The sequence below is a fragment of the Hyla sarda genome, chromosome 4, assembly GCF_029499605.1.
Source record: "Hyla sarda isolate aHylSar1 chromosome 4, aHylSar1.hap1, whole genome shotgun sequence".
NCBI classification, from domain to species: domain Eukaryota; kingdom Metazoa; phylum Chordata; class Amphibia; order Anura; family Hylidae; genus Hyla; species Hyla sarda.
Window position 1 is genome coordinate 3506602 of NC_079192.1, and position 27705 is coordinate 3534306.

General features: G+C 41.1%; 1 protein-coding gene across 1 annotated transcript; it reads right to left on the bottom strand.

Moving 5' to 3' along the window:
• LOC130366701 (olfactory receptor 6B1-like) lies at nt 1–27150 on the bottom strand. Its single transcript, XM_056569021.1, has 3 exons — nt 26577–27150; nt 1608–1744; nt 1–135 (listed from the first exon to the last, which is right to left on the bottom strand). Exons 1-3 carry the CDS (start codon nt 27148–27150, stop codon nt 1–3), a joined length of 846 nt encoding a protein of 281 aa, XP_056424996.1.
• Nucleotides 27151–27705: the final 555 nt, after the last annotated feature.

Genomic DNA, 27705 nt, shown 5'->3' on the forward strand with positions numbered 1-27705 from the left:
TCAGGCTTCCTCCTCTAGGTGGCAGTATAACTCTTTCAATGCCCTGAAGCTGAAGTCAAGATGTATCGTCCTCATGTTTTTGAGCACAATGTTTTGTGACCATTGAAATATATTGTGACTGGAAGTGTGCAACATCTGAAAGATGAATACGTATCCTAGATTTTAATGAATTTGTGGTACAACCAACGCATTGCACACCACAGTCATGACATGTGAACAGATATACAACTCCAAAAATGTTACAGTTGATGTATTGTTTTATAAAAAAAAAAAAAAAAGAAGGTGTTATTATTGCTGGAGGATGTCAATTGAGTGGAATTGAGCATGTGATTACGACAAATACATTTTTTAGCCCCACATTTAAATGAACCTGGATGATTCAGCCACGTGGGTTTCCTGGCTGGACGATCCATAAATAAACAAGGGGAGAGATTTTGACTAATCAATGGTGCTTTCCTGAATACGCACATATAGCCATGTTTCAGAGCCTCCTTAAAATTAGGGTCAGTATACAATCGACATATATTTAATTATTATTAATATATTTTAAGGCTCTGAAATCTGTGAAATCAGCTATTCTATTTATAGGATCCAGCTAGTTCAACTTGTATATATTTAACTTGTGGTGTATACATTATGTCATGGCTACATTGTTATCTGATTGGATCCTACTAACCATTCACATATGGTACTTCTCTGAAGTCTCAACATGACTATTCTCCTGCTACATATGTGCTGAAATAGTATATAGTGTGTCATGTTGTCTATAGACATGCGTGTGTGGGAGAATGATAGCATGGCACTAAATGCATACAGTTTTTCTAGGATAGACAGTCAGCAGGAGTTAAAGAGGCAGGGCGAGGCTAGCAAACTTCAATAGTGCTGGGTAACGGTGCTAGGATATTAGAAATAAGTAGAGCTGCAATATCGTAGGTAATATAAGATAAAAAAAAAAATATATCCACACTCACCACCGGGAATGGCCAGCCATGCTCCTACATGGAGTCAGCAACGGGACCGAGACCGCTGGCGGTCTCGGTCCCGTTGCTGACTCCATGTAGGAGCATGGCTTGCCGTTCCCAGTGGTGAGTGCGGATATATCTTTTTTATCTTGTATAACCTACGATATCTGTAGACATGATATCCTTTGACAACTGGTGAACTTGTTATTTCAACACGTGATTACCATAACTTTGATACATATATTCAGTACATAATATTGAAAAATGCTTTTTATCATTCCACCAGTCTTTTTTAGACATGAAAATGTCAAGAAGGACACACCTTTTTCTTTTTGAGAGCCACCTTGATTTTTTCATTTTTTAAACAATATATTACGGGATTTAGTAATGGAGTCACAACGGTGTAGATGATGGAAAGAACTTTGTGAAAAACTACAGAATTTATATTTTCTGGGTAAAATATATAGAAAATAGTGTCCCATAAAATATAGAGACCACGGTCAAATAGGAACCACAGGTGGAGAAAGCTTTTTATCTTCTGGTGATAGGCTGGATCCTTAAAATTGTATGGACAATGTAAATATAGGAAAGGACCACCATAACAAAGGGGCACACGATCACAGGGAAACCCAAGAAGATAGATACCAACTTAATTGTCTGAATATCTGAACATGAAAGCTTTAAGACAGGATCAAAGTCACAGAAGAAGTGGTCAGTGACGTTTGATTGACAGAACTGAAGCTGAGCTACGTTGACTGTTTGGCCTAATGTCACGTTAATGCCTAAGAACCAACACATTAATATGTATTTCAGGCAAAGCTTAGGATGCATCATCAATTCATAATGGAGAGGGTGACATATGGCCAGATACCTGTCATAAGACATCACTGTCAGCAGAAGACATTCCGAAGCTTCGGAAGAACCAAAGAAAAATAGTTGTGTGAGACATCCTAAAAGAGACATGGAGGCGCCATTGTTTAGAACCATAGGAAGCATGTTAGGGACAATATCTGAAATGATGATGATATCTGATATGGTGAGCTGTGTAAGGAGGTAGTACATGGGACAATTGAGGTTCTTGCTGTAGGACATCAGGGTGAGGACCAAGAGGTTCCCACAGATGGTTAAAAGGTAAATAATAAAAAGAAAAGAAAAACAAACAATTCTGAAGCTATGGAGGCCTGAAAATCCAAGGAGAAAAACTGTAGTGACATTGTCTGGTGACCTGTCCATTCCTATGTAAACGAGATATTGGATAATAATAATAAGTCTTAGACCCTTTCACTTTTTTCACATTTTATGTTGCTCCTTGTGCTAAAATAGAAAAAAAAAAGTTTTCCCATCATTCTGCCCTCAAGTAAAAACATAACAACAGGAGCAGACGACCATGGGGCAGTTTTATTTTTGCTGCCCGATCCTAGAGGTGTCTGGCAACGTTTTACCACACCCCCTGCCCCATATGGCACAATTTATAACAAATAGCAAACCTTGATATGTGCATATAAAAGGTCTCACACAAAAAAAGTTCAACATCCAGCATTAGTTTTGCCTTTTAAGCTTTTCCTGACATTTCAGGTGACTTTTTAGGATAAGCTCTTGTATGTAGATAAGGAGTAGCACTATCTCTGCACATTATTTAACTTGTAAATGGCATTTACCCCTCCACAGTGAGTATTTACAAGTGTCAGCTTTCCCCGAGTTCAGGTGCTGAAGATTATTTTTGACATAAAATGCAGACTCATTAGAAAAAAAAACTGCTCTCCCACCTGTCGGTAGCAAAGCCTCAAAAGTAGCAGCAGGATGGAGGACATTATAGAACAGTACTGTGCCAAAGAACTAAGGAGCCTGAGAAGTGAAGAAAAAAGAAGATCTATTACAGAATTTCTTATGTTTACTTGTACTATTGATTTATGTAACATTGTTTGTAATGAGTTTTGCAATTCAAGGGGCTGAGACCTGATGATGCTCTATCGTTATAATAAACTGGAACATGATAATAAGTAACAGAAAACATTTGACCCTTCATCCACATGAGGTGAAATACCCCTAAAGGGAGAGAATGTGTTAATATGAAGACAGTAGAGAAAGTCCTGTTACATAGGTTTTGCAATATGCACTTGAGCGTTTCTATGCGGCCATGTTGTGCCATAAAACTTGATGAATATTAAAGCCTGAAGGAAAAAGATGGCTGATCTCCTCCTGTGTGTCTGTAGGATTATATAGTGACAATGAATAGAGCTGAAAGTGGTGAAGGAAAAGACACAATGGTTTATGTTCTGTCTTTTTATAAGCTGATGGATAAAACACTGAAGAAAGGAAATCGGTGCAGAGCCGGGGGATGATCTCTGAGGTGGTGAGGCCCATGGGATGAATGAGATACAAGAACAATTATTAGGAATAATTATCTGATAATAATATGTATTGGGCTATAGGATTCTAAAGTGAATGTATCAGCAAGTGATATGATGTCACATAAAATGTATAGACATGTAAAAAATGTAGATAAATATATGAAGGTGTAAAATGTAGATAAATATATGAAGGTGTAAAATGTAGATAAATATATGAATGAATAAAATGCATAAATATCTAAATGTATATAAATATACAAACGTATAAAATGTATATAAATATATAAATGTATAAAATGTATATAAATATATAAATGCAAAAAATGTAGCTCAATATATGAGGGTGTAAAATGTAGATAAATATATTAATGTATAAAATGTATAAATATATAAATGTATAAAATGTATATAAATATATAAATGCAAAAAATGTAGCTCAATATATGAAGGTATAATTTGTAGATAAATACAGTATATAAAATGTATATTAATGTATAAAATGTATATAAAATACAAATGTAAGAAAAGTATATAAATGTATAAAGTGCATATAAATATTTAAATGTATAAATGTATGAAATGCATATAAATTAATAAATGTATAAAATGTTCATAAATATTTAAATGTATAAAATGCATATAAATGTAGAAAATGTTTATAAATGTATAGAATGTATATAAATGTATAAAATGTATATAAATATACAAATGTAAGAAAAGTATATAAATGTATAAAGTGCATATAAATATTTAAATGTATAAATGTCCGAAATGTATATAAATTAATAAATGTAGAAAATGTTTATAAATGTTTAAATGTATAAAATGTATATAAATATATGAAAATGTATATAAATGTATACAATGTATATAAATATATAAATTTATAAATTGTATATAAATGCAAAGAATGTATAAAATGTATATACATATATAAATGTATAAAATGTTTATAAATATACAAATGTAAAATTGTAGAAATATACAAATGTATGTAAACATATAAATATATACAATGTATAAAATGTTGCAAATGGGGTTGATTGTGTTTGTTTATTTTAAATATAGGATAGAATAATGCACTTTTCTATTTCACAAGGCTTGTATACATGGATTATTTAACCCCTTAGGAATGCAGGTTTTTTTTTTTTTTGCACTTTAGTTTTTTCCTCCTTGCCTTCCAATAACTATAACATTTTAATTTGTCACCTACAGATGACTGTTTTTTTGTGTCGCTTATTGTACTTTGTAATACATTTACAAATTTTACCATACAATCTGCTGTGAAACAAAAAATCTATGCAGTGCAGTTTACAGTAAGAAAGATGTGTTATCTCTATTCTGTAGGTCCATATGATTACAATGATACCCTATGTATAAAGGGGGTGTCCCAGAGCGGAACACCGTTGTCTACCTGCCCTGTCAGGTGGATGTCACTATATGGTGCATGCTTACAGTATTGTGGTAGAGGTAGTACAGACAGTTCAATTCAACAAAGGTGTGATCGTAAGGAAGGATGCAGTAAGAAAATACAGTTGCTTTACAGGGCTTTCTGGGACTTGTAGTCTTAACCGACTCTGCCTTGACTAGGACTTGGTTAGATAGGAAATTAATAGACTTTACTTGAATAGACTTGTCCCTTTGGAAGCTGACTAACACTGACTAAAGCTGCTTCACACTAGGGAATCCAATTTTAGTGCTTACTGCCAGGGTGGACTATACCGGACAGACATTGCCTTAGGATCTTCACACCTTTATCCTTTGGTCTGCACTGACCTTGTAAAAAGTGCGTAGAAGACCTGGGCGTAGAGGGGCGGAAGGCCATGATTGGCTAAACTGCTCATATGATTTCTTACCAATCCTCTCACAGAAATAGCATTAACTACACAATAGCATTGTATGAAATTAAAGATGCAATTACAGTAGACAGTGAAAAACACAATAAAGACATTTGTCATAACACAATAGAATTTGACATAGAGCTGTGGAGGCAGAAGCAGGCACCATATAGTGACATCCACCACCTGATAGGGCACATAGACAAGGGAATTCCACTAAGGGACAACAGTATAGGTTTTGTTTTATTTTAGTACTTTAAAAAAAATTTAAACTTTTTGTATGAAGTTTAGTGTGACATTTTTCCACACAGCAAAACCAAATATGTTTATTTTTGTTTACATTATTTTATTTAACCTATTGGGGATGGAGGGCGTATCGGTACGCCCTCGCGTCCCGGTACTTAAGGATGGAGGCCGTACGTTAACACCCTGAGTTCTGTTACCAGGGTTTTAAGCGTGCTCACGAGCAGAGCGTGCATTAAACCTGGTGGGTCCCGACTGCTATCATCAGCGAGGACCCAGGATTAATGCCAGGCACCGCCGACGAGGCCAATGCCCAGCAATAACCCTTTAGATGCTGCAAGATTGATTGTGGCATCAAAAAACTAAAGAAAATGTCCCGGCAGCTCAACGGAGCTGATCGGGACCATTGCAGGGAAATCACGATGTCCCGATCAGCTAACTGGACAGCAGGAGGGTCCTCATCTGCCTCCTCGCTGACCGATCTGTGATCTGCTGCTCCAGCCTGCTGAACACCGATAACACTGATCAATGCTATACTATGGCATAGCATTGTTCAGTATATGCAATCAAAAGATTGCATGGTAAAGCCTCCTATGGGGGCTAAAAAATAAAGTGCTAAAAAAAAGTTAATACAAGTTTTTTAACCCCTTCCTAATTAAAGTGTATTTTATTTTAAATAAAATAATAAAAATAAAAAAAGAATTATATGTGGTACAGCCGCATGCATAAATGTCTGAATTATTAATATATAAGGGTAGTTAAACCACACGGTCAATGGTGTACACGAAAAAAATACCAAAGTCCAAAATTGTGCATTTTTGGTCACTTCATACACCATATAAAAATTTATAAAAAGCGATCAAAAAGTCTCATCAAAATAAAAATGGTACCGATAAAAACTACAGACTATGGCACAAAAAATTTAGCCCTCATATAGCCCCGTATGAGGAAAAATAAAAAAGTTATAGGGGTCAGAAAATGACAATTTTAAACATACTAATTTTGGTGCATGTAGTTATAATTTTGTTTAAGTAGAAAAATTTAATTTAAGAATCTTTGTATCCGTATGGACCTAAAGAATAAAGAAAAGGTGTCACTTTTACCGAAAAATTTAGAAACGGAAGCACCCAAAATTTTCAAAATGGCATTTTTTTTATTTCAACCCACAAATAATTTATTTTTTGTTTTGTCACAGATTATGTTATAAAATAAGTGATATCAGTACAATTGGTGATGCAAAAATAAAGCCCTTCTATGGGTCTGTAGGTGGAAATTGAAAGCGTTATAATTTTTAGAAGGGGAGGAGGGAAAAAATGAAAGTGCAAAAATGAAAATTGGCCTCGTCCTTAAAGGGGTACTCCAGTGGAAAACATTTTTTTAAATCAACTGGTGCCAGAAAGTTAAACAGATTTGTAAATAACTTCTATTAAAAAATCTTAATCCTTCCAGTACTTATTAGCTGCGGAATACTACAGAGGAAATTATTTTCTTTTTGGAACACAGTGCCCTCTGCTGACACCATGACCACAGTGCTATCTGCTGACATCTCTGTCCATTTTAAGAACTGTCCAGAGTAGAAGAAAATCCTCATAGAAAACAAATGCTGCTCTGGACAGTTCCTAAAATGGACAGAGGTGTCAGCAGAGAGCACTGTGGTCATGTCAGCAGAGAGCACTGTGCTCCAAAAAGAAAATAATTTCCTCTCTAGTATTCAGCACCTAATAAGTACTGGGAGGATTTATATTTTCTTAATATAAGTCATTTACCAATCTGTTTAACTTTCTGACACCAGTTGATTTAAAAAAAAAGAAAAAAAGTTTTCCGCTTGAGTACCCCTTTAAGGTCAAAATGGGCTTCATCCCCAAGGTGTTAAAAATGGGAAAAGGGAGGGGGGTGATATAAACTTTTATTAGGGAAGGGGCCTATTTACATTTATTAACATGTTTTTCAACACTTTGTTTACCATTCCCTTTGGTTTTATACACTGAACAATGCTGTTCCATAGAACAGCATTGATCAGTGTTATCAGCACTCCATTGCTTCAGGCTGCCTAAAGTAAGGGGACACTGATTGTATGAGCTGGGGGCAAGTAGGGACCCTCTGCCCATCCACTGGGCTGTCAGGACCCACAATTTTATCTTGGTGGAACCGATCAGCTCCATTACCTAACCAGCAACATTATTTTTCCATTTTAGATGCCATGATCATCTTTATTTGTGGTGTCTAAAGGTGAACCTCGGTGTCCCGATCAGGTAGGACGCACAAGAAGGGTCCCTTACCTGCCTCCTCCGCTTCTGATCGCTCAATGACTGCTTTGTGCCTGAGATCTAGGCAGGAGCAGTCAAGTGGCAATAACACTGATCAATGCTATGCTATGGCATAGCATTGATCAGTGCCTGCAATCAATGTATTGCATGTTATATTCCCGTATGGGAGCAAAAAAAAAATGAAAAAAAAAGTTAATAAATATAATTTCACCCTTTCCCTAATAAAAGATTTAATCCCCCCCCTTTTCCCATTTAAAAAAAACTGTGTTAATAAAAATAAACATACCGTATTTATTGGGGTATACAATGCACTGGCCTATAACACACACCCTCATTTTACCAAGGATATTTGAGTAAAAAAAGTTTTTTACCCAGATATCCTTTGTAAAATGAGGGTGCATGTGTGTGCATGTGTATACCCCGATACACTGTTTCTCACCCTGCAGAAGCCCCCAGGAAAGGCAGGGGAGAGAGGCTATCGCTGCCCACTTCTCTCCCCCTGCCTTTCCTGGGGTCTAGAGCCCTGCTGCCGCCGCTTCTCTCCCCCTTGCTATCAGCGCCGCGGTTCCATAGCCTCCCCCATCCCCGGTTTTATGATTACCTGTTGCGCCAGGGTCAGGTCCACGCTGCTTCTGGCTCCGTTGTGGCATCTATGCATCTTTGCTATGCACTGCGAGGCGCAATGACGAGTGACGCGACGTCACTCGTCATTACGTAGCGCAGCGCATAGCAACGACGGATAGACGCCACATCGGAGCCAGAAGCACTGCGGACCGGAGCCAGAAGCAGCGCGGACCCGACCCCGGCAACAGGTAATCATAAAACCGGGGATGGGGGAGACAATGGGGCAGCGGCGCCAATAGCCAGGGGGAGAGAAGCGGCGGCAGCAGGGCTCTAGACCTCAGGAAAGGTAGGGGGAGAGAAGCGGGCAGCGACGGCCTCTCTCCCCCTGGGGGCTTCTGGGGGGTCAGAAAAACCAGGGGGGGGGTGGGGGAGGTAATGGGGCAGCGGCACCGGCAGTCTCTGGACCCCAGGATAGGCAGGGTCAGAGAAGCCGTCAGTGACGGCGGGTCTCTGGACCTGCAAAAGCCGTTGCTATTCATTAATTTAAAGCGCCTGCTTTAAATCATTGAACTGCACCGGCTTATCTGCGTATAACACGCAGATAGACTTTAGGCTATGTGGTATGTGGTATGTGGTATCGCCGCGTGCGTAAATGTCCGAACTATAAAAATGTATTGTTAATTAAACTGCACGGTCAATGGCGTACGCTCAAAAAAAATTCCAAGCAAAAATGGTACCAATTAAAACTTCAGATCACTATGCAAAAAATGAGCCCTAATACCATCCCGTATGCGGAAAAAATTTAAAAAAGTTATAGGGGTCAGAAGATGACAGTTTTAAATGTATTCATTTTCATACATGTAGTTATGATTTTTTCCAGAAGTACGACAAAATCAAACCTATATAAGTAGGGGATCATTTTAATTGTATGGACCTACAGAATAAAGAGAAAGTGTCTTTTTTACCGAAAAATTACCTGCGTAGAAACGGAAGCCCCCAAAAGTTACAAAATGGTGTTTTTTCTTCAATTTTGTGGCACAATGATTTTTTTTTTTGTTTCGCCGTAGATTTTTGGGTAAAATGACTGATGTCATTACAAATTAGAATTGGTGGCACAAAAAATAAGCCCGCATATGGATTTTTAGGTGCAACATTGAAAGGGTTATGATTTTTAAAAGTTAAGGAGGAAAAAACGAAAGTGCAAGGACTGAAAAGTGCTATGTCCCTAAGGGGTTAAAGGGGTACTTCACCTGTAGACATCTCATCCCCTATCCAAAGGATAGGGGATAAGATGTCTGATTGCAGGGGACCCGCCGCTTGGAGCCCCCGCAATATCTACTGCAGTACCGCAGTCATCCGGAGCACAGAGCGAACTTTGCTCCGTCCCTGATGACTAGCGATGCGGCGCTACATCGCCCCCCTCATAACATCGTGCCTTCTCTCTCAATGCAAGTCTATGGGAGGGGAGTCATGAAAAAATAACATGATTCCTGGCAAATAAATAAAATAACATAATATAAAATCAAAATAAAATTGTAAAAGGAAATTCAATTACCAAAAATAGTTTTTCTTATAAATGATAAAAAGAAGGAATTTTTTTTTTGTTATTTATAAATCAAAATTGTAAAAATAGTGCATTTTAAAAAGTTAATTGTATTAAACAAGTTTCTTTCTATTGGTAATAAAATAGTCATATAAAAGTGTAAGTAATAAAACCATTATGATTTCAGATTTTTATTAATAGTATGGTTAGCAGAAAACCAATTTACCAATCTAAAGAACAAGCAAAAAAGAACTTTTGGCTACGGTCTACTTTTAATTTATAGATTTATATTTATTTATAGGAGAATATCTTTGTTTTTTACATTGTAAATAACTTTATTTCATATAAAATTAAAGAGATATTCTGCTCATAGACATCATATTCCCTATCCAAAGGATAGAGGATAAGATGTCTGATTGCAGGTGTCCCGCCACTGGGACCCCCTGCAATCTCCATGCAGCACCTGACATTCTGTGCCGGGTGTTGCGCCAGCCTGGGAAGCGCTGGGTTTCCGGGACTGGAGAGGTGACGTCACGCCACGCCCCTCCAGTCATGTCTATGGAAGGGGGCGTGATGACAATCAGACATCTTATCCCCTATCCTTTGAATAGGAGATAAGATGTCTATGAGTGGAATACCCCTTAACCCATTAAGGACCAAGGGCGTACAGGTACGCCTTTGCTCCCTGGGACTTAAGGACCAAGGGCGTACCTGTACGCCCGTGGGAATTTCGGTCCCCGCCGCGCGCCGGGCGGGGACCGGACCGGGGTGACTGCTGATATCTATCAGCAGGCACCCCGCGCAAATGCCCAGGGGGGTCATCAGACCCCATCATGTCGGCGATCGGCGCAAATCTGTAGCACACCTGGGGGAGGGGTTAATTGATTAACTACTCTCAGGTGTTTAAAACTAACTGGGATACTCTGTGAGCCCTGCTCTGGCTGAGTCTCACTGAAGCTTTGGTTTGTATTCTAAAGTGTTGTATTCTTAAGTGTTAACATCTGAGAAGTTTTATACGCAGAAGTTTAAAAAGCAGGAGTTTTAAGCAGGACCCACTGTAACTGTAAGTATTACACTCCCTTGATAAATGTAATTTTTCTGAATAGTTAATAACAGCTGTTTGTCACAAAGGATAAGGACAGCAGGATTGGAGGTTTTCTTCAGTGCACATTGTGCCACATGTATTCATCTCTGGACCAGCAGCTTCAGGGTGAATACCGCTGTGACAAATGTGAGCATGTTGCCCACCTGGAAGCTCATATTAGAGATCTAGAGGAGCAAAATGCAACATTGAGGGCGATTTACAATCTTACAGAGCAAGCAGTTAGTGGGGTAGAAATGGAGGTTGGAGAAACTAGCCGGAGGCCCAAGTAGGGAGCTGGGTTAATGTAGTTAGAGGGACTGGAAAGGGGGCAAGGAAAAGGAAGGCCACTTCTGCTTCTGATCTCCCAAGAAAAATTGCCAAGTTGGGCGATGATGCGAGGGCCTCAGTATCAGAGATGGCAACCCTAGTGGATACTGGTCTCCCTAACAGCCGGGGGAACTGCTCAACTAGTAGTGTGGGGGATGGTAACGCAGGTAGGCCAAGACAGTTAGTTGTGGTAGGGGATTCTATAATCAGGAAGACGGATAGAATAATTTGTCACCAAGACCACCTCAACCGAATGGTTTGCTGTCTCCCTGGTGCCAGGGTTCGGCATGTGGTGGAAAGGGTGGACAAATTACTAGGGGGGGCTGGGGATGACCCAGCTGTCATGGTCCATGTGGGAACCAACGACAGAATATATGGTAGGTGGAGGTCCTTGAAGAATAATTACAAGGAACTAGGTGCCAAGCTGAAGGGAAGGACCTCTAAGGATGTGTTCTCTGGAATACTTCCTGTGCCATGCGCATCGCAGGAAAGACAGCGGGAGCTTAGGGAGTTAAATGCATGGCTTAAGTCGTGGTGTGAGGGGGAAGGGTTTGGGTTTTTAGAGCACTGGGCTGACTTTTCATTGGGGTACAAACTCTATTCTACGGATAATTTGCACCTGAATGGAAGGGGGTCCACTGTGCTGGGGGAGAGAATCCTGGAAGGGGTGGCTGAGTATTTAAACTAGGTGAGTGGGGGGAGGATAATAAAGCAAAGAAAGCAGACAGTGGGATGGATAGGTTAGAGAGGAGTCAGGACATAATGGTGGGTGGAGAGGAGTCCTGTGGGGGGAGGTTAAGAACAGTGGATAAGGAGATCCATGGGTTACAAACCAGCCGTAAAAATAAATGTAGCCCGAAAAATTGAAATCCCAATAATTCAAAAAATTCCATTAGCCCCAATAACTCAATAACTACAATAAGCCCCTTTAACTCAAAAAATACCATGAGCCCCAATAACTTAAATAATAACGTTAGACCCAATAACTCAAAAAAATCCCATTAGCCCCAATAACTTAAATAGTACAATTAGCCCTTATAACTCAAAAAATAACATTAACCCCAATAACTCTGAAAATCCCATTAGTGAGACTATATGTATAAAACTTAATGGAAATGTAAAGTGTATGTTCCCAAATGCCAGAAGCCTAGCAAATAAAATGGGGGAGCTTGAGGCCTTGATACTGGAGGAACATATTGATATAGTTGGGGTCACTGAGACATGGCTGGACTCCTCACATGACTGGGCTGTTAATCTGCAGGGGTTTACATTGTTTCGCAAAGGATAGAATGAACAGAAAAGGTGGTGGAGTCTCTCTGTATGTAAGAAGTGGTATGAAAGTCAGTGTGAACGATGCCATAGTGTGTGATGATTCTGAGGAGGTGGAATCATTGTGGGTAGAATTACAAAAGGAGGGAAATACTGGAAAAATAATATTTGGGGTAATCTACAGACCCCCTAATATCACTGAAGAGATAGAAGGTCGGCTGTATAAACAAATAGAGAGGGCCGCCCGGGCAGGTACAGTAGTAATAATGGGAGATTTTAACTATCCAGATATAGCTGGGGCCGGGGGTTGGCTAAAACTACAAAGGGGCGACAATTCCTAAATTTATTGCAGGATAATTTTATGGGCCAGTTTGTGGAGGACCCAACAAGAAGTGATGCCTTGTTGGATCTGATCATTTCCAACAACGCAGAGCTGGTTGGGAATGTAACTGTGCGGGAAAACCTTGGTAATAGCGACCACAATATAGTTACTTTTCACTTAAAATGTAGAAAACAAAGACAGGCGGGGAAGGCAAAAACATATAACTTTAAAAATGCAAATTTCCCTGGGCTGAGAGCTGCACTACAGGACATAGACTGGGGGGAAGTGTTCTCAAATACTGATACAGAAGGTAAATGGGACATCTTTAAATTAACTCTAAATAACTATACAGCTAAATATATACCAAAGGGGAACAAATATAAACGATTAAAACTAAATCCTACATGGCTGACAAATGAGGTTAAAAGAGCAATAAACAACAAAAAAATTGCCTTCAAAAAATACAAATCTGATGGGTCAGCTATAACATTTAAACAGTACAAGGAGCTTAATAAAATCTGTAAAAATGTAATAAAAACAGCAAAAATTCAAAATGAGAGACAGGTGGCCAAAGAAAGCAAAACTAATCCTAAATATTTTTTTAGATATATAAATTAGACTTGTGCACTAGAAAATTTTTCGTTTAATTTCGTTTCGTTTTTTCGTTTTGGAAAAATATTTCGGTTCCGCAATATTTTCGGTTTAGATTTTTCGGATACATTCGGTATTCGGGTATTCGTGTTGGTTTTTTTCGGATACATTCGGTATTCGGGTACATTCGGTAAATCTTTTTAGTCTTTTTTTGGACTTTAGCGATCCTAATAAATAGTGGAGATACCTTTTTTATTAAAATTTCGCAGGGTATAATAAAAAAATCATAATAAAAAAGATACAATGGTGATGGAAAAAATTGTATCTAACGAAATGTATCTTTTTTATTATGAAATGTTTATTCATTTTTAAACAGGGATCAATTTATGTGAGCGGGTAAAGCACAAAAAATGTAGCCGACAATAATGAAAATGTAGTGTGTGCGTGTTTTTCACTTTTTTTAAAAACATTTTTTAGGTAGTACTACTACTCCCAGCATGGAACACACTCTTCCATGATGGGAGTAGTAGTTACCTGTACTAATTGACAGATCACAGGGGTCCCTTGCGATCCTCTTGTATAATATATAGATGCGCCGGCTGCTCTTCTATGGTCCCCTGCACTCACGTATATATACACATATTCATATTTCCCGCAGAGCTGTGATTGGCCAGATGGTTCCAGCCAATCACAGCTCTCTGTGAGAAATAGGAATATGTGTATATATACGGCCGTGCAGGGGTCCATAGGAGAGCGGCCGCCGCATCCATACATTATACTGGAGGATCGCAGCGGGTGTCAGGAGTGATACCCGCAGTGATCTTCCCTTTACTACAAGTACTACCACTCCCAACATGGAGTACACTCTGCTCCATGCTGGGAGCTGTAGTACCTGCATTAATAGACAGATCGCAGCGGGTGTCAGAAGTTACACTCGCTGCGATCTGTCTCTATTAATGCAGGTACTACAGCTCCCAGCATGGAGCAGAGTGTGCTCCATGTTGGGAGTATTAGTACCTGCAGTAAGGGACAGATCCCAGGGATGTCACTCCTCCTGACACCCGCTGCGATCCTCCTGATGTGAATGTCGGGATCAGCTGTTCTCAGGGCTACAGAGACGGGAGAACAGCTGACGCTGAGCTGTAGGTATACATAGTATATCTACTGCCCAGCAAGAACTTACAGTGAGCCTGCAATGTGTATATACAGTATACATCGTATATCTACTGCCCAGCAAGAACTTACAGTGAGCCTGCAATGTGGATATACAGTATACACATTGCTGGCTCACTTAACCCCTTTCTGAGCTGTGCGCTATGCGCAAGCCCAGCAAGGGAAGAGTTAACTTACACTGCTGGACAGTGTAGGTTAACCCTTTGTGCGGTATACACTTTATACAGCTATCTATAGATAGCTGTATACAGTGTATACAGAAGACGAAGTCCAGCTTACTTCCCTCGAGTCCCGGGCTGGGTTTGTGTGGCTCCGCCCCCTAGTGATGACGTCATTAGGGGGCGGAGCTACAGAAGGGAACAAGGCTAGTTAATCTGAAGCTCTGTTCACATTGTACGTTTTGCATAATGTGAACAGACCCTTCTGGCAGTGTCTACCCAGACAGGCAGACTCCAGCTGTTGCTAAACTACAACTCACAGCATGCCCAGACAGCCAAAGGCTGTCTGAGCATGCTGGGAGTTGTAGTTTTGCACCAATTGGTTGCTCCCTGTTTGGGTAGACATTGCATCATGGGTGCTCTCCCCAGCGGACAGCGCCAAAAATGTCATAACCAATTTTTTGTGTTTTTTTTCTTCTCTTTTCAGATCCGTGTATGCAGAGGATTACTGCGGATTCGATGGATTACGGCGGATTATTTATTTTTTCCTTTAATAAAATGGTTAACGAGGGCTGTGGGGGAGTGTTTTTTTAAATAAAATAATTTTTCCAATGTGTTGTGTTTTTTTTTTATTTTTATTGAATTTTCAGGGTTAGTAGCGGAAGCTGTCTTATTGACGGAATCCATTACTAGGCCAGGGCTTAGTGCTAGCCCCAAAAACAGCTAGCGCTAACCCCCAATTATTACCCCGGTACCCACCGCCACAGGGGTGCCAGGAAGAGCCGGTACCAACAGGCCCGGAGCGTCAAAAATGGCGCTCCTGGACCTAGGCGGTAACAGGCTGGCGTTATTTAGGCTGGGGAGGGCCAGTAACAATGGTCCTCGCCCACCCTGGTAACGTCAGGCTGTTGCTGTTTGGTTGGTATTGTGCTGAGAATGAAAATACGGGGGAACCCTATGCGTTTTTTATTTTTATTTAAATAAAACATTTTTTTTTTTAAAACGCATAGGGTTCCCCGTATTTTCATTCTCAGCACAATACCAACCAAACAGCAACAGCCTGACGTTACCAGGGTGGGCGAGGACCATTGTTACTGGCCCTCCCCAGCCTAAATAACGCCAGCCTGTTACCGCCTAGGCCCAGGAGTGCCATTTTGACGCTCCGGGCCTGTTGGTACCGGCTCTTCCCGGCACCCCTGTGGCGGTGGGTACCGGGGTAATAATTGGGGGTTAGCGCTAGCTGTTTTGGGGGCTAGCACTAAGCCCTGGCCTAGTAATGGATTCCGTCAATAAGACAGCTTCCACTACTAACCCTGAAAATTCAATTAAAAAAAGAAAAACACAACACATTGGAAAAATTATTTTATTTAAAAAAACACTCCCCCACAGCCCTCGTTAACCATTTTATTAAAGGAAAAAATAAATAATCCGCCGTAATCCATCGAATCCGTCGTAATCCTCTGCATACACGGATCTGAAACGAGAAGAAAAAAACACAAAAAATTGGTTATGACATTTTTGGCGCAGTCCGCTGGGGAGAGCACCCATGATGCAATGTCTACACAAACAGGGAGCCACCAATTGGTGCAAAACTACAACTCCCAGCATGCCCAGACAGCCTTTGGCTGTCTGGGCATGCTGGGAGTTGTAGTTTAGCAACAGCTGGAGTCTGCCTGTCTGGGTAGACACTGCCAGAAGGGTCTGTTCACATTATACAAAACGTACAATGTGAACAGAGCTTCAGATTAACTAGCCTTGTTCCCTTCTGTAGCTCCGCCCCTTAATGACGTCATCACTAGGGGGTGGAGCTACACGAACCCGGCCCGGGACTCAGGGAAGTAAGCTGGACTTCGTCTTCTGTATACACTGTATACAGCTATCTATAGATAGCTGTATATTGTGTATACCGCCCAAAGGGTTAACTTACACTGTCCAGCAGTGTAAGTTAACTCTTCCCTTGCTGGGCTTGCGCATAGCGCACAGCTCAGCAAGGGGTTAAGTGAGCCAGCAATGTGTATACTGTATATACACATTGCAGGCTCACTGTAAGTTCTTGCTGGGCAGTAGATATACGATGTATACTGTATACACATTGCAGGCTCACTGTAAGTTCTTGCTGGGCAGTAGATATACGATGTATACCTACGGCTCAGCGTCAGCTGTTCTCCCGGCTCTGTAGCCCTGAGAACAGCTGATCCCGACATTCACATCAGGAGGATCACAGCGGGTGTCAGGAGGAGTGACATCCCTGGGATCTGTCCCTTATTGCAGGTACTAATACTCCCAACATGGAGCACACTCTGCTCCAAGCTGGAAGCTGTAGTACCTGCATTAATAGACATATGGCAGCGAGTGTAACTTCTGACACCCGCTGCGATCTGTCTATTAATACAGGTACTACAGTTCCCAGCATGGAGCAGAGTGTACTCCATGTTGGGAGTGGTAGTACTTGTAGTAAAGGGAAGATCACTGCGGGTATCACTCACTCCTGACGCCCACTGCGATCCTCCAGTATAATGTATGAATGCGGCGGCCGCTCTCCTATGGACCCCTGCATGGCCGTATATATACACATATTCCTATTTCTCAAAGAGAGCTGTGATTGGCTGGAACCATCTGGCCAATCACAGCTCTGCGGGAAATATGAATATGTGTATATATACGTGAGTGCAGGGGACCATAGAAGAGCAGCCGCCGCATCTATACATTATACAAGAGGATCGCAAGGGACCCCTGCGATCTGTCAATTAGTACAGGTAACTACTACTCCCATCATGGAAGAGTGTGTTCCATGCTGGGAGTAGTAGTACTACCTAAAAAATGTTTAAAAAAAAAAAGTGAAAAACACGCACACACTACATTTTTACTATTGTCGGCTACATTTTTAGTGCTTTACCCGCTCACATAAATTGATCCCTGTTTAAAAATGAATAAACATTTCATAATAAAAATCATACATTTCATTAGATACAATTTTTTCCATCACCACTGTATCTTTTTTATTATGATTTTTTTATGATACCCTAAGAAATTTTAATAAAAAAGGTATCTCCATAACTTTTTAGGATCGCTAAAGTCCAAAAAAAGAATAAAAAGATTTACCGAATGTACCCGAATACCGAATGTATCCGAAAAATCTAACTATCTGTATCCTTTTTATTAACTTTGTTATCAGAATTAATTCTTCACGTCGTTTACGGATAACGAATGCATTCGTTATTTACAGGTCGGGAAATAACGAATGTTTTCGTTACTTTGCTATTCGTATTATCGTGGCTATTCGGGAATGTTCAAAATATGTTTTCGTGCATTCGGATGGGTCCGAATGCACGAAAACGGTAAAATTCGTTAATTTAGACATTCGTGCCGAACCGAATTGCACATGTCTAATATAAATACAAAAAAAAAAACAAGGACAGAGCATGTAGGACCCCTTAATAATGATAATGAGGAGGTTGTCACGGGCGATCAAGAGAAGGCGGAGCTACTGAATGGGTTCTTTAGTTCTGTATACACTATGGAAAAAGGAGCTGACATTGGACAGGTCAGTGCTGGTAACACATCATGTACAGGTCAGTGCTGGTAACACATCATGTACAGGTCAGTGCTGGTAACACATCATGTACAGGTCAGTGCTGGTAACACATCATGTACAGGTCAGTGCTGGTAACACATCATGTAATGTACTGAACTGGCTTAATGTAGAGATGGTACAAGGAAAGTTAAGTAAAGTAAATGTAAGCAAATCTCCAGGGCCGGATGGACTACACCTAAGAGTTCTTAGAGAGGTAAGTTCAGTAATATCTATACCCTTGTTCATGATATTTAGAGATTCTCTGGTGTCTGGTATTGTGCCAAGGGACTGGCGCAAGGCTAATGTGGTACCAATCTTCAAGAAGGGCTCTAGGTCTTCGCCAGGCAATTATAGACCGGTAAGTCTAACATGCATTGTGGGTAAATTGTTTGAAGGACTTATAAGGGATTACATACAGGAATACATAGGGGATAATAGTATTATAAGTGATAGCCAGCATGGGTTTACTATGGATAGAAGTTGTCACCAATCTAATTTGCTTTTATGAAGAGGTGAGTAGAAGCCTTGACAGAGGAATGGCTGTGGCTATAGAGGGGGGGCTGTGTATATAGAGGGGCTGTGTATATAGAGGGGGGCTGTGTATATAGAGGGGGGCTGTGTATATAGAGGGGGCTGGGTATATAGAGGGGGGGCTGTGTATATAGAGGGGGGCTGTGTATATAGAGGGGGCTGTGTATATAGAGGAATGGCTGTGGATATAGTGTTTCTGGATTTTGCCAAAGCGTTTGATACTGTCCCTCACAGACGTCTGACAGGTAAGTTAAGGTCTTTGGGTTTGGAAACTTTAGTTTGTAACTGGATTGAACACTGGCTCATGGATCGTACCCAGAGAGTGGTGGTCAATGATTCGTACTCTGATTGGTCCCCGTTTATTAGTGGTGTACCCCAAGGTTCTGTACTGGGCCCGCTGTTGTATAATTTATTTATCAATGATATAGAGGATGGTATTAACAACTCTGTTTCTATCTTTGCAGATGACACCAAGCTTTGTAGCACGGTACAGTCTATAGAGGATGTGTATATAGAGGGGGGCTGTGTATATAGAGGATGTGCATAAGTTACAAGATGACTTGGATAGACTAAGTGTCTGGGCATCCACTTGGCAAATGAGGTTCAATGTGGATAAATGTAAAGTTATGCATCTGGGTATTAATAACCTGCATGCGTCGTATGTCTTAGGGGGGATTAAACTGGCAGAGTCACTGGTAGAGAAGGATCTGGGTGACTTGTAGATCACAGACTACAGAATAGCATGCAATGTCAGGCTGCTGCTTCCAAAGCCGGCAGGATATTGTCATGTATCAAAAGAGGCATGGACTCAAGGGACAGGGACACAATACTCCCCCTTTATAAAGCATTGGTACGGCCTCACCTGGAATATGCTGTTCAGTTTTGGGCACCTGTCCATAAAAGGGACACTGCGGAGCTGGAAAGGGTGAAGAGACGCGCGACTAAACTAATATGGGGCATGGAACATCTTAGCTATGAGGAGCGATTAAAGGAGTTACAATTGTTTAGTCTTGAGAAGAGACGTTTAAGGGGGGATATGATAAACGTATATAAGTATATAAATGGCCCATACAAAAAATATGGAGAAAAACTGTTCCAGGTTAAACCCCCCCAAAGGAGGAGGGGGCACTCCCTCCGTCTGGAGAAGAAAAAGTTTAGTCTAAAGGGGCGACACGCCTTCTTTACCATAAGAACTATGAACTTATGGAACAGTCTACATCAGGAACTGGTCACAGCAGGAACAATTAACAGCTTTAAAACAGGGTTAGATACATTCCTGGAACAAAATAACATTAATGCTTATGCAGAATTATAAAACTACATCCCTTTCCCTTATCCCCTTACACCCTTCCCTTCAATTCCCTGGTTGGACTTGATGGACGTATGTCTTTTTTCAACCATACTAACTATGTAACTATGTAACTATGAATTCACACATGCGATTTGCGCGATTCCGGGTCATTACGGGTCTATGGTGACCCGGTGACCCTGAATATAAGTGGGATCGCGGGTGTCTAAGACACCCACAATCCCCCTGAAGAGATAGGAGTGAGGTGGCAAGGGTGCCACCCCTGCTATCCCTGCTATTGGTGGTCTAGACGCGACCACCAATAGCAGATCGGGGGCGGGGGGGGGGTTAACTTTTGTTTTCCCCATCCTGCCCACCCACAATAGGTGGGGGAGGACGGGGAAATGACAGAGGACCGGCGCCGGAGTCCACTTACCCATATGCGGAGGCTGCGGGCGACGATCGGCGTCGGAGATCGGCGGGACGGCGATGTCGCGCAGCAAGCTCCCTGGATCCGACGGAAGCCGGTAAGTTGCCTAGCAACATCTTGAGGGCTGCAGTCCGAGACCACTATATACTGGTCTCTATACTGTAGCACTCCAGATGTTGCAAAACTACAACTCCCAGCATGCCCAGACAGCTGTTTGGGCATGCTTGGAGTTGTAATTTTGCAAAAGCTGGAGGGCTACAGTTTGAGACCACTATATGGTAGTCTCTGAACTATAGCCCTCCAGATCTTAAAAAACTACAACTCCTAGCATGCCCACACAACTGTTTGCTGTCTGGGCATGCTGAGATTTGTAGTTTTGCAGCATCTGGAGGGCCACCGTTTGCAGTGGTCTCTATACTGTAGCTCTCCAGATGTTGCAAAACTGCAAATCCCAGCATGCTGGGAGTTTTAGTTGCGATCCCTCCAGCTGTTGCATAACTACATCTCCCAGCATGCCCTTCGGTGATCAGTACATGCTGGGAGTTGTAGTTTTGCAACAGCTTGAGGCACACTGGTTGGAAAATATTGAGTTAGATAACAGAACCTAACTGAAGGTTTTCCAACCAGTGTGCCTCCAGTACAACTCCCAGCATGCACAGTCTGTCAGTACATGCTGGGAGTTGTAGTTTTGAAACAGCTGGAGGTTTTCCCCCCATGTGAATGTACAGGGTACAGGGTACATTCACACGGGCAGGCTTACAGTATGTTTTCTGCTTCAAGTATGAGCTGCGGCAAATTTTTCGCCGCAGCGCAAACTCTTAGCAGGGAACTCACTGTAAACCTCCGCCAGTGTGAATGTACCCTAAAAACGCTAAACTACACTACACTAACACATAATAAAGGGTAAAACATTACATATACACCCCCTTACACTGCCCCCCCCCCCAATAAAAATTAAAAACTTATTTTACAGCAGTGTTTCCAAAACAGAGCCTCCAGCTGATGCAAAACAACAACTCCCAGCATTTCTGGACAGCCACTGACTGTCCAGGCATGCTGGGAGTTTAGCAACAGCTGGAGGCACCCTGTTTGGGAATCACTGGCATAGAATACCCCTATGTCCACCCCTATGCAATCCCTAATTTAGTCCTCAAATGCGCATGGTGCTCTCTCACTTCGGAGCCCTGTCGTATTTCAAGGAAACAGTTAAGGGCCACATATGGGGTATCTCCGTACTCGGGAGAAATTACACTACAAATTTTGCTGGGCTTTTTCTCCTTTTACCCCTTATGAAATGGAAAAGTTGGGGTATACACCAGCATGTTAGTGTAAAAAAAAATAAAAAATTACACTAACATGCTGGTGTTGCCTTTTATTTATTTTCACAAGAGGTAAAAGGAAACAAAGACCCCCAAAATTTGTAACGCAATCTCTCCTGAGTACGGAAATACCCCAGATGAGGGCGTAAAATGATCTGCGGGCGCACAACAAGGCTCAGGAGTGAGAGCGCATTATGTACATTTCAAACCTAAATTGGTGATTTGCACAGGGGTGGCTGATTTTACAGCGGTTCTGACAAATGCAAAAAAATAAATACCGACATGTGACCCCATTTTGGAAACTACACCCCTCACGGAATGTAACAAGGGGTATAGTGAGCATTAACACCCCACAGGTGTTTGAAAATTTTTCGTTAAAGTTGGATGGGAAAATAAAAAAAAAAATTTTTTTTCACTAATATCCTGGTGTTACCCTAAATTTTTCATTTTCACAAGGGAAAATAGGAAAAAAAGCCCCCCAAAATTTGTAACCCTATTTCTTCTGAGTAAGAAAATACCCCAAATGTGGATGTAAAGTGCTCGGCGGGCGAACTACAATGCTCAGAACAGAAGGAGTGCCATTCTGATTTTGAAGAGAAAATGTGTCCGGAATTGAAGGCCTCGTGTGTTTACAATGCCCCCATAGTGCCAGAACAATGGACCCCCCAACATGTAACCCCATTTTGGAAACTACACCCCTCACGTAATGTAATAAGGGGTACAGTGAGCATTTACGCCCCACAGGTGTCTGACAGATTTTTGGAACAGTGGTCCGTGAAAATGAAAAATTAAATTTTTCATTTGCTCAGCCCACTGTTCCAAAGATCTGTCAAATGCCAGTGGGGTGTAAATACTCACTGCACCCCTTATTAATTCTGTGAGGTGTATAGTTTCCAAAATGGGGTCACATGTGGGTGGGTCCACTGTTCTGGCATCAAGGGGGGCTTTGTAAACGCACATGGCCCCTGACTACCATTCCAAACAAATTCACTCTTCAAAAGCTCAATGGTGCTCCTCCCCTTCTGAGCATTGTAGTTCGACCGCAGGGCACTTGACGTCCACACATGGGGTATTTCCATACTCAGAAGAAATGGGGTTACAAATTTTGGGGGGTATTTTCTGCTATTAACCCTTGCAAAAATTTGAAATTTGGGGGGAAACACACATTTTAGTGATTTTTTTTTTCCTTTACATATGCAAAAGTTGTGAAACCCCTGTGGGGTATTAAGGCTCACTTTATTCCTTGTTACGTTCCTCAAGGGGTCTAGTTTCCAAAATGGTATGCCATGTTGTTTTTTTTTTTGCTGTTCTGGTATCATAGGGGCTTCCTAAATGCGACATGCCCACCGACCAAAATTTGCTCTCAAAAAGCCAAATATGACTCCTTCTCTTCTGAGCCCGCCGAACACTTTACGTAGACATATGAGGTATGTGCTTAATCGAGAGAAATCGAGCTACAAATACAAGTATACATTTTCTCCTTTTACCCCTTGTAAAAATTCAAAAATTAATTCTACAAGAACATGCGAGTGTAAAAAATGAAGATTGTTAATTTTCTCCTTCACTTTGCTGCTATTCCTGTGAAACACCTAAAGGCTTAAAACGCTGACTGAATTTCATTTTGAATACTTTGGGGGGTGCAGTTTTAATATGGGGTATTTATAATATGAAGACCCTTCAAATCCACTTCAAACCTGAACTGGTCCCTGAAAAATTGTGAGTTTAAAAATTTTGTGAAAAATTGGAAAATTGCTGCTGAACTTTGAAGCCTCTGATGTCTTCCAAAAGTAAAAACTTGTCAATTTTATGATACAAACATAAAGTAGACATATTGTATTTGTGAATAAAAACATTTTTTATTTGGAATATCCATTTTCCTTACAAGCAGAGAGCTTCAAAGTTAGAAAAATTTTACATTTTCAATTTTTTCATCAAATTTTTCACCAAGAAAGGATGCAAGTTACCACAAAAATTTCCACCATGTTAAAGTATAATATGTCACGAAAAAGCAATCTCAGAATCAGAATGATAACTAAAAGCATTCCAGAGTTATTAATGTTTAAAGTGACAGTGGATGTTTAAAAAACGCTCTGGTCCTAAGGTGTAAAATGGCCTGGTCCTTAAGGGGTTAAAGGAGGTAGCCCATTGAAATAAATACTCTCAGCGCACTCCGGCCTCCACCCTCGGAGATTGGCTTCAGTGTCGGCCCACTCAGCAAATCACCAACTGAGCCAGTAACCTGGTTGAGCCGAAGATTTGCTGAGCAGGCCAACGCTGAAGCCTGTCTCCGAATATAGAGGCTGGAGCATGCTGGGGACAGGTGAGTATCCTGCACAGGATATTTTGGGGGGCCCAGTGGTCAGATCTTTGGTGATCAAAAATGTATCCTCCATACTGTAGATTAAAAGGATGATTTTCCTACCTATTTCATGACCGTTTTTTTTTTGTCTTGTTTTCAGGGGCAAAAAAAAACTAAAATCTTTATACCATAGTTACATTTCTCATGAATTTTCTCATTACATTTTGTTTAAATTGTTTTTAGAAAATAAAGAACTACATCCACAACTTAATTGTTTTTTCATGGAGGTTTTATTTAATTCTCACTCAAAAACTTTTCAGTAACCTTAAATAAACCTGAATATTGTCTTATTCTTTACTGCCCTAGCCACAAAGTATTGGAATATTTTGTTTGTAATACATTTATACTATATGCAGTGTCACTAGTCCGGGGCCTGGCCCGGAGCGGAGAAGAGGGCCTTCCGGTGAAGATGGATGGCCCAGACCGGCTGACCCTCCCCACCGGAATTTAGACGGTCCCTGCAGCTACTAGGCAACATGACCGAGAGAACTGGGGAGTTGAGTAGACATTGAGGGGGGCTTGTATGATGACGAAGGGGGCAGTCTGGATGATGACAGGGGGGATATTGACTGGAGGTGATGATGACAGGGGGGTCTGGATGATGACGGGGGGTTGACAGGGGGTAATGATGATTGGGGTGATGATGAGATGATGACGGGGGCTCTGGATGATAACAGAGGGGGTTGACGGGTGATGATGACAGGGAGGTCTGATGACAGGGGGATGATGTATTTCCCACTCTAGGCTTATACTCGAGTCAATAAGTTTTCCTAGGGAAATTAGGGGCCTCGGCTTATATTCAGGTCGGGTTATACTCGAGTATTTTCAATTTTTTAAAATTTCCTTTTAAAATGTAAAGCTAAGTTTACACACTGTAAATTACTATGGTGTATTTTATTTTACGTGCACATTTTCACCAGTAATCGACAAAAGATGGCCAGGTGAAAAAAATGTGTAAAATAAAACATGATGGGTAATTGTAAGCAGTGTGAACTTGGTTAGTAAAATAGATGATATTTCTAATGATCTCCACTATAACACATATATAAAGCCTTATAAAAAAAAAAAAAACTAACCCATAAATCAGACATTAATGCTTGCCCTATGGTTAGAACACTACTATAGAATCTTGAAACTTTCTGTGTCCTTAACAGTGCTCTGGCTCTCCTCGTGCATGTAGCGAGAGTTGGCACATGCCCTCCATTTATCTCTATGGGAGAGCCAGACATAACAGTGCTCGTATCTGTTCAGCTCTCCCATAGAGACGAATGGAAGGTGCTTGCCGACCACCCGCTCTGTGCACATGGAGGACTGGAGTGCCATGCAGGAGATCACAGGGCGTCCTTGGGGGAACTGGAGTACCCCTTTAAGCACCTCTTGTATTTTCACCATTTATCCCGCTCCTGAAAGTGGAAGTTGGTCATAGCTGACACAAGGTGCCAGATATCACTTCCAAAGAGTGTCTCAGAGTGATAGCCCAGGGGAGCCAAATAGCTGGTCAAGAAGGTAAAACTTAGGCTTCTTTCACACTACACTAGAGGCTCGGTTAAAAACGGACGTTAATGGCTCTTTTTTTTCTACTTTGTCTGCCATTAACATCTGTTATTGTAACGGAGCCTAACGGGTGTAATAACGGGCACAAAGGATCCCATTCACTTGAATGGGATCCCTCTAAAGTCAATTATAACTCCCGTTATTGCGGCCGAAGATAGAGGGAGAAAAAGATTTGTCATGCATAAATTTTTCTTCCGCGATCTTCCTAAAGGACGTCACCTACCAGGTAAAAACGGTAGTGTGAAAGGAGCCTTAGTCAGCAGGCTGGGTCATACACTGAAGTATTCTAATGGTACACAAGAAAGAGAATGACAGTCATACTCCAAATTCATCCAAATTATCAGGGCAGTTAGCACATGTTCAGGTCAACAATCCGGGGCAGCAACAGGAGAGACGTATAGTACAGATGGATCATACAGGAAAGTAGTGTGGAAAGGTAGGCATGGGTCATACACAGAATGGCAGGATCAGAGTATAGAGCATACCTTAGCAATGGCAAACTACTATGATGCTCAGGCACCAGGGAGAGGGTGGGGTACCCTTAAATAGCAGATGCTGAGCAAAGGCAGGTGGAGGAAAGATTTGGAGTATGCACACATCCAGTATAAGAAACAGAGAGAGAAGGTTCCTGCCACTTATTGTAGCTTTGGAGGAAGAAGCAGCATTGCGTTGTGATGTGAGTGCTGGGAGTGACAGTTTGGCTACGGTTGCCATTGGCTGGTGTTACAATTACATTATAGACTTTATTAACATTACTATATTGGTACAAGAGGAAATTCTTATAATCATAAACAAGGTTTGTTGAATTTCTAAGTGAGTCTTCCCTTACCACAATCCAGGACATATTTCATTATGGACGCCTGAATCTCTTTGTTTCTTAGACTGTATATAATGGGGTTCAGAAGGGGGTTTAGTACAATGTAGACCAGGGAAATAAACTTATTAACATTCAATGAATCTTCTCTGTATGGGAATATGTAGATTATGAGCATGGATCCATAATAGATAGAGACAACCATCAAGTGAGAACTGCAGGTGGAGAAGGTTTTCTGTCGGCCTGTTGTGGAGGAAATTCCAAAGATAGTGTCAAAAATACAGACATACGATATGATCACTAATAGAAATGGCAAAATTATGATTGGAAAACAAAGGACAATCATTTCAATGTTAGGAACGGTTGTGTCTGAGCAAGAAAGTTCTAGAAGAGGAGCATAGTCACAGAAGAAATGGTTCATAACATTCGGCCCACAGAAGTCTAAGCTAGATATGAGTACAAGTGAAATCAACACTAACATGAAGCCAAGCACCCAGGAGGAGAGGACGAGGATGTATCTAAGCTGGACACTCATCATTGCCATATAATGTAGCGGTTTACAGATGGCCAAGTACCGGTCATAGGACATGGCTGTGAGCAAAAAACACTCAGCACTGACCGTTCCACCATACAAGTAAAATTGGGTTAAACACCCAATAAAAGATATAACACTTCCTTCTCTTATAATAACATCCAGCATCTTAGGAACAACACTTGTCACAAGGATAATGTCTGACAGGGCCAAATGTCCAAGGAAGAAATACATCGGAGAACGGAGACGTTGGCTTGTGGACACCAGGAGAATGATCAGGAGGTTCTCACATATAGTCATACAATACATAGAAAGAACAATACAGAAGAAAGGGAACTTGTAATCATTCAGAGCCGGGAACCCAAGTATAAAAAACTCAATGACGAAGGTGGAGTTGACTTCATTAACTTTCATCTCTAAATGTTACACAGAGGTGTCCTGTAGAGAGTCAGAATCATATCAAAGCTATGATGGGAATATTCCTGAACACTTTAGCTGCATGAACAATTATTAGAGTTCAAAACACAAAAACTTGGAGCCATTCAAGTCTGGAAAATCTGGACGTTGAAAACGCATCAGGTCTGTCTGGATTTTGGATATATAGTGGAGATC

What these genes read in the sequence shown, in the direction of transcription:
- LOC130366701 (XM_056569021.1), bottom strand. Translation starts at nt 27,150, where the DNA reads ATGTCCTATGACCGGTACTTGGCCATCTGTAAACCGCTACATTATATG. An exon ending in GAAATATGTCCTGGATTGTG is followed by an intron (nt 1,745 to 26,576) that starts GTAAGGGAAGAC and finishes GTTGGTTCTTAG; the next exon opens with GCATTAACGTGACATTAGGC. An exon ending in ATATTCAGACAATTAAGTTG is followed by an intron (nt 136 to 1,607) that starts GTATCTATCTTC and finishes TTCATCTTTCAG; the next exon opens with ATGTTGCACACTTCCAGTCA.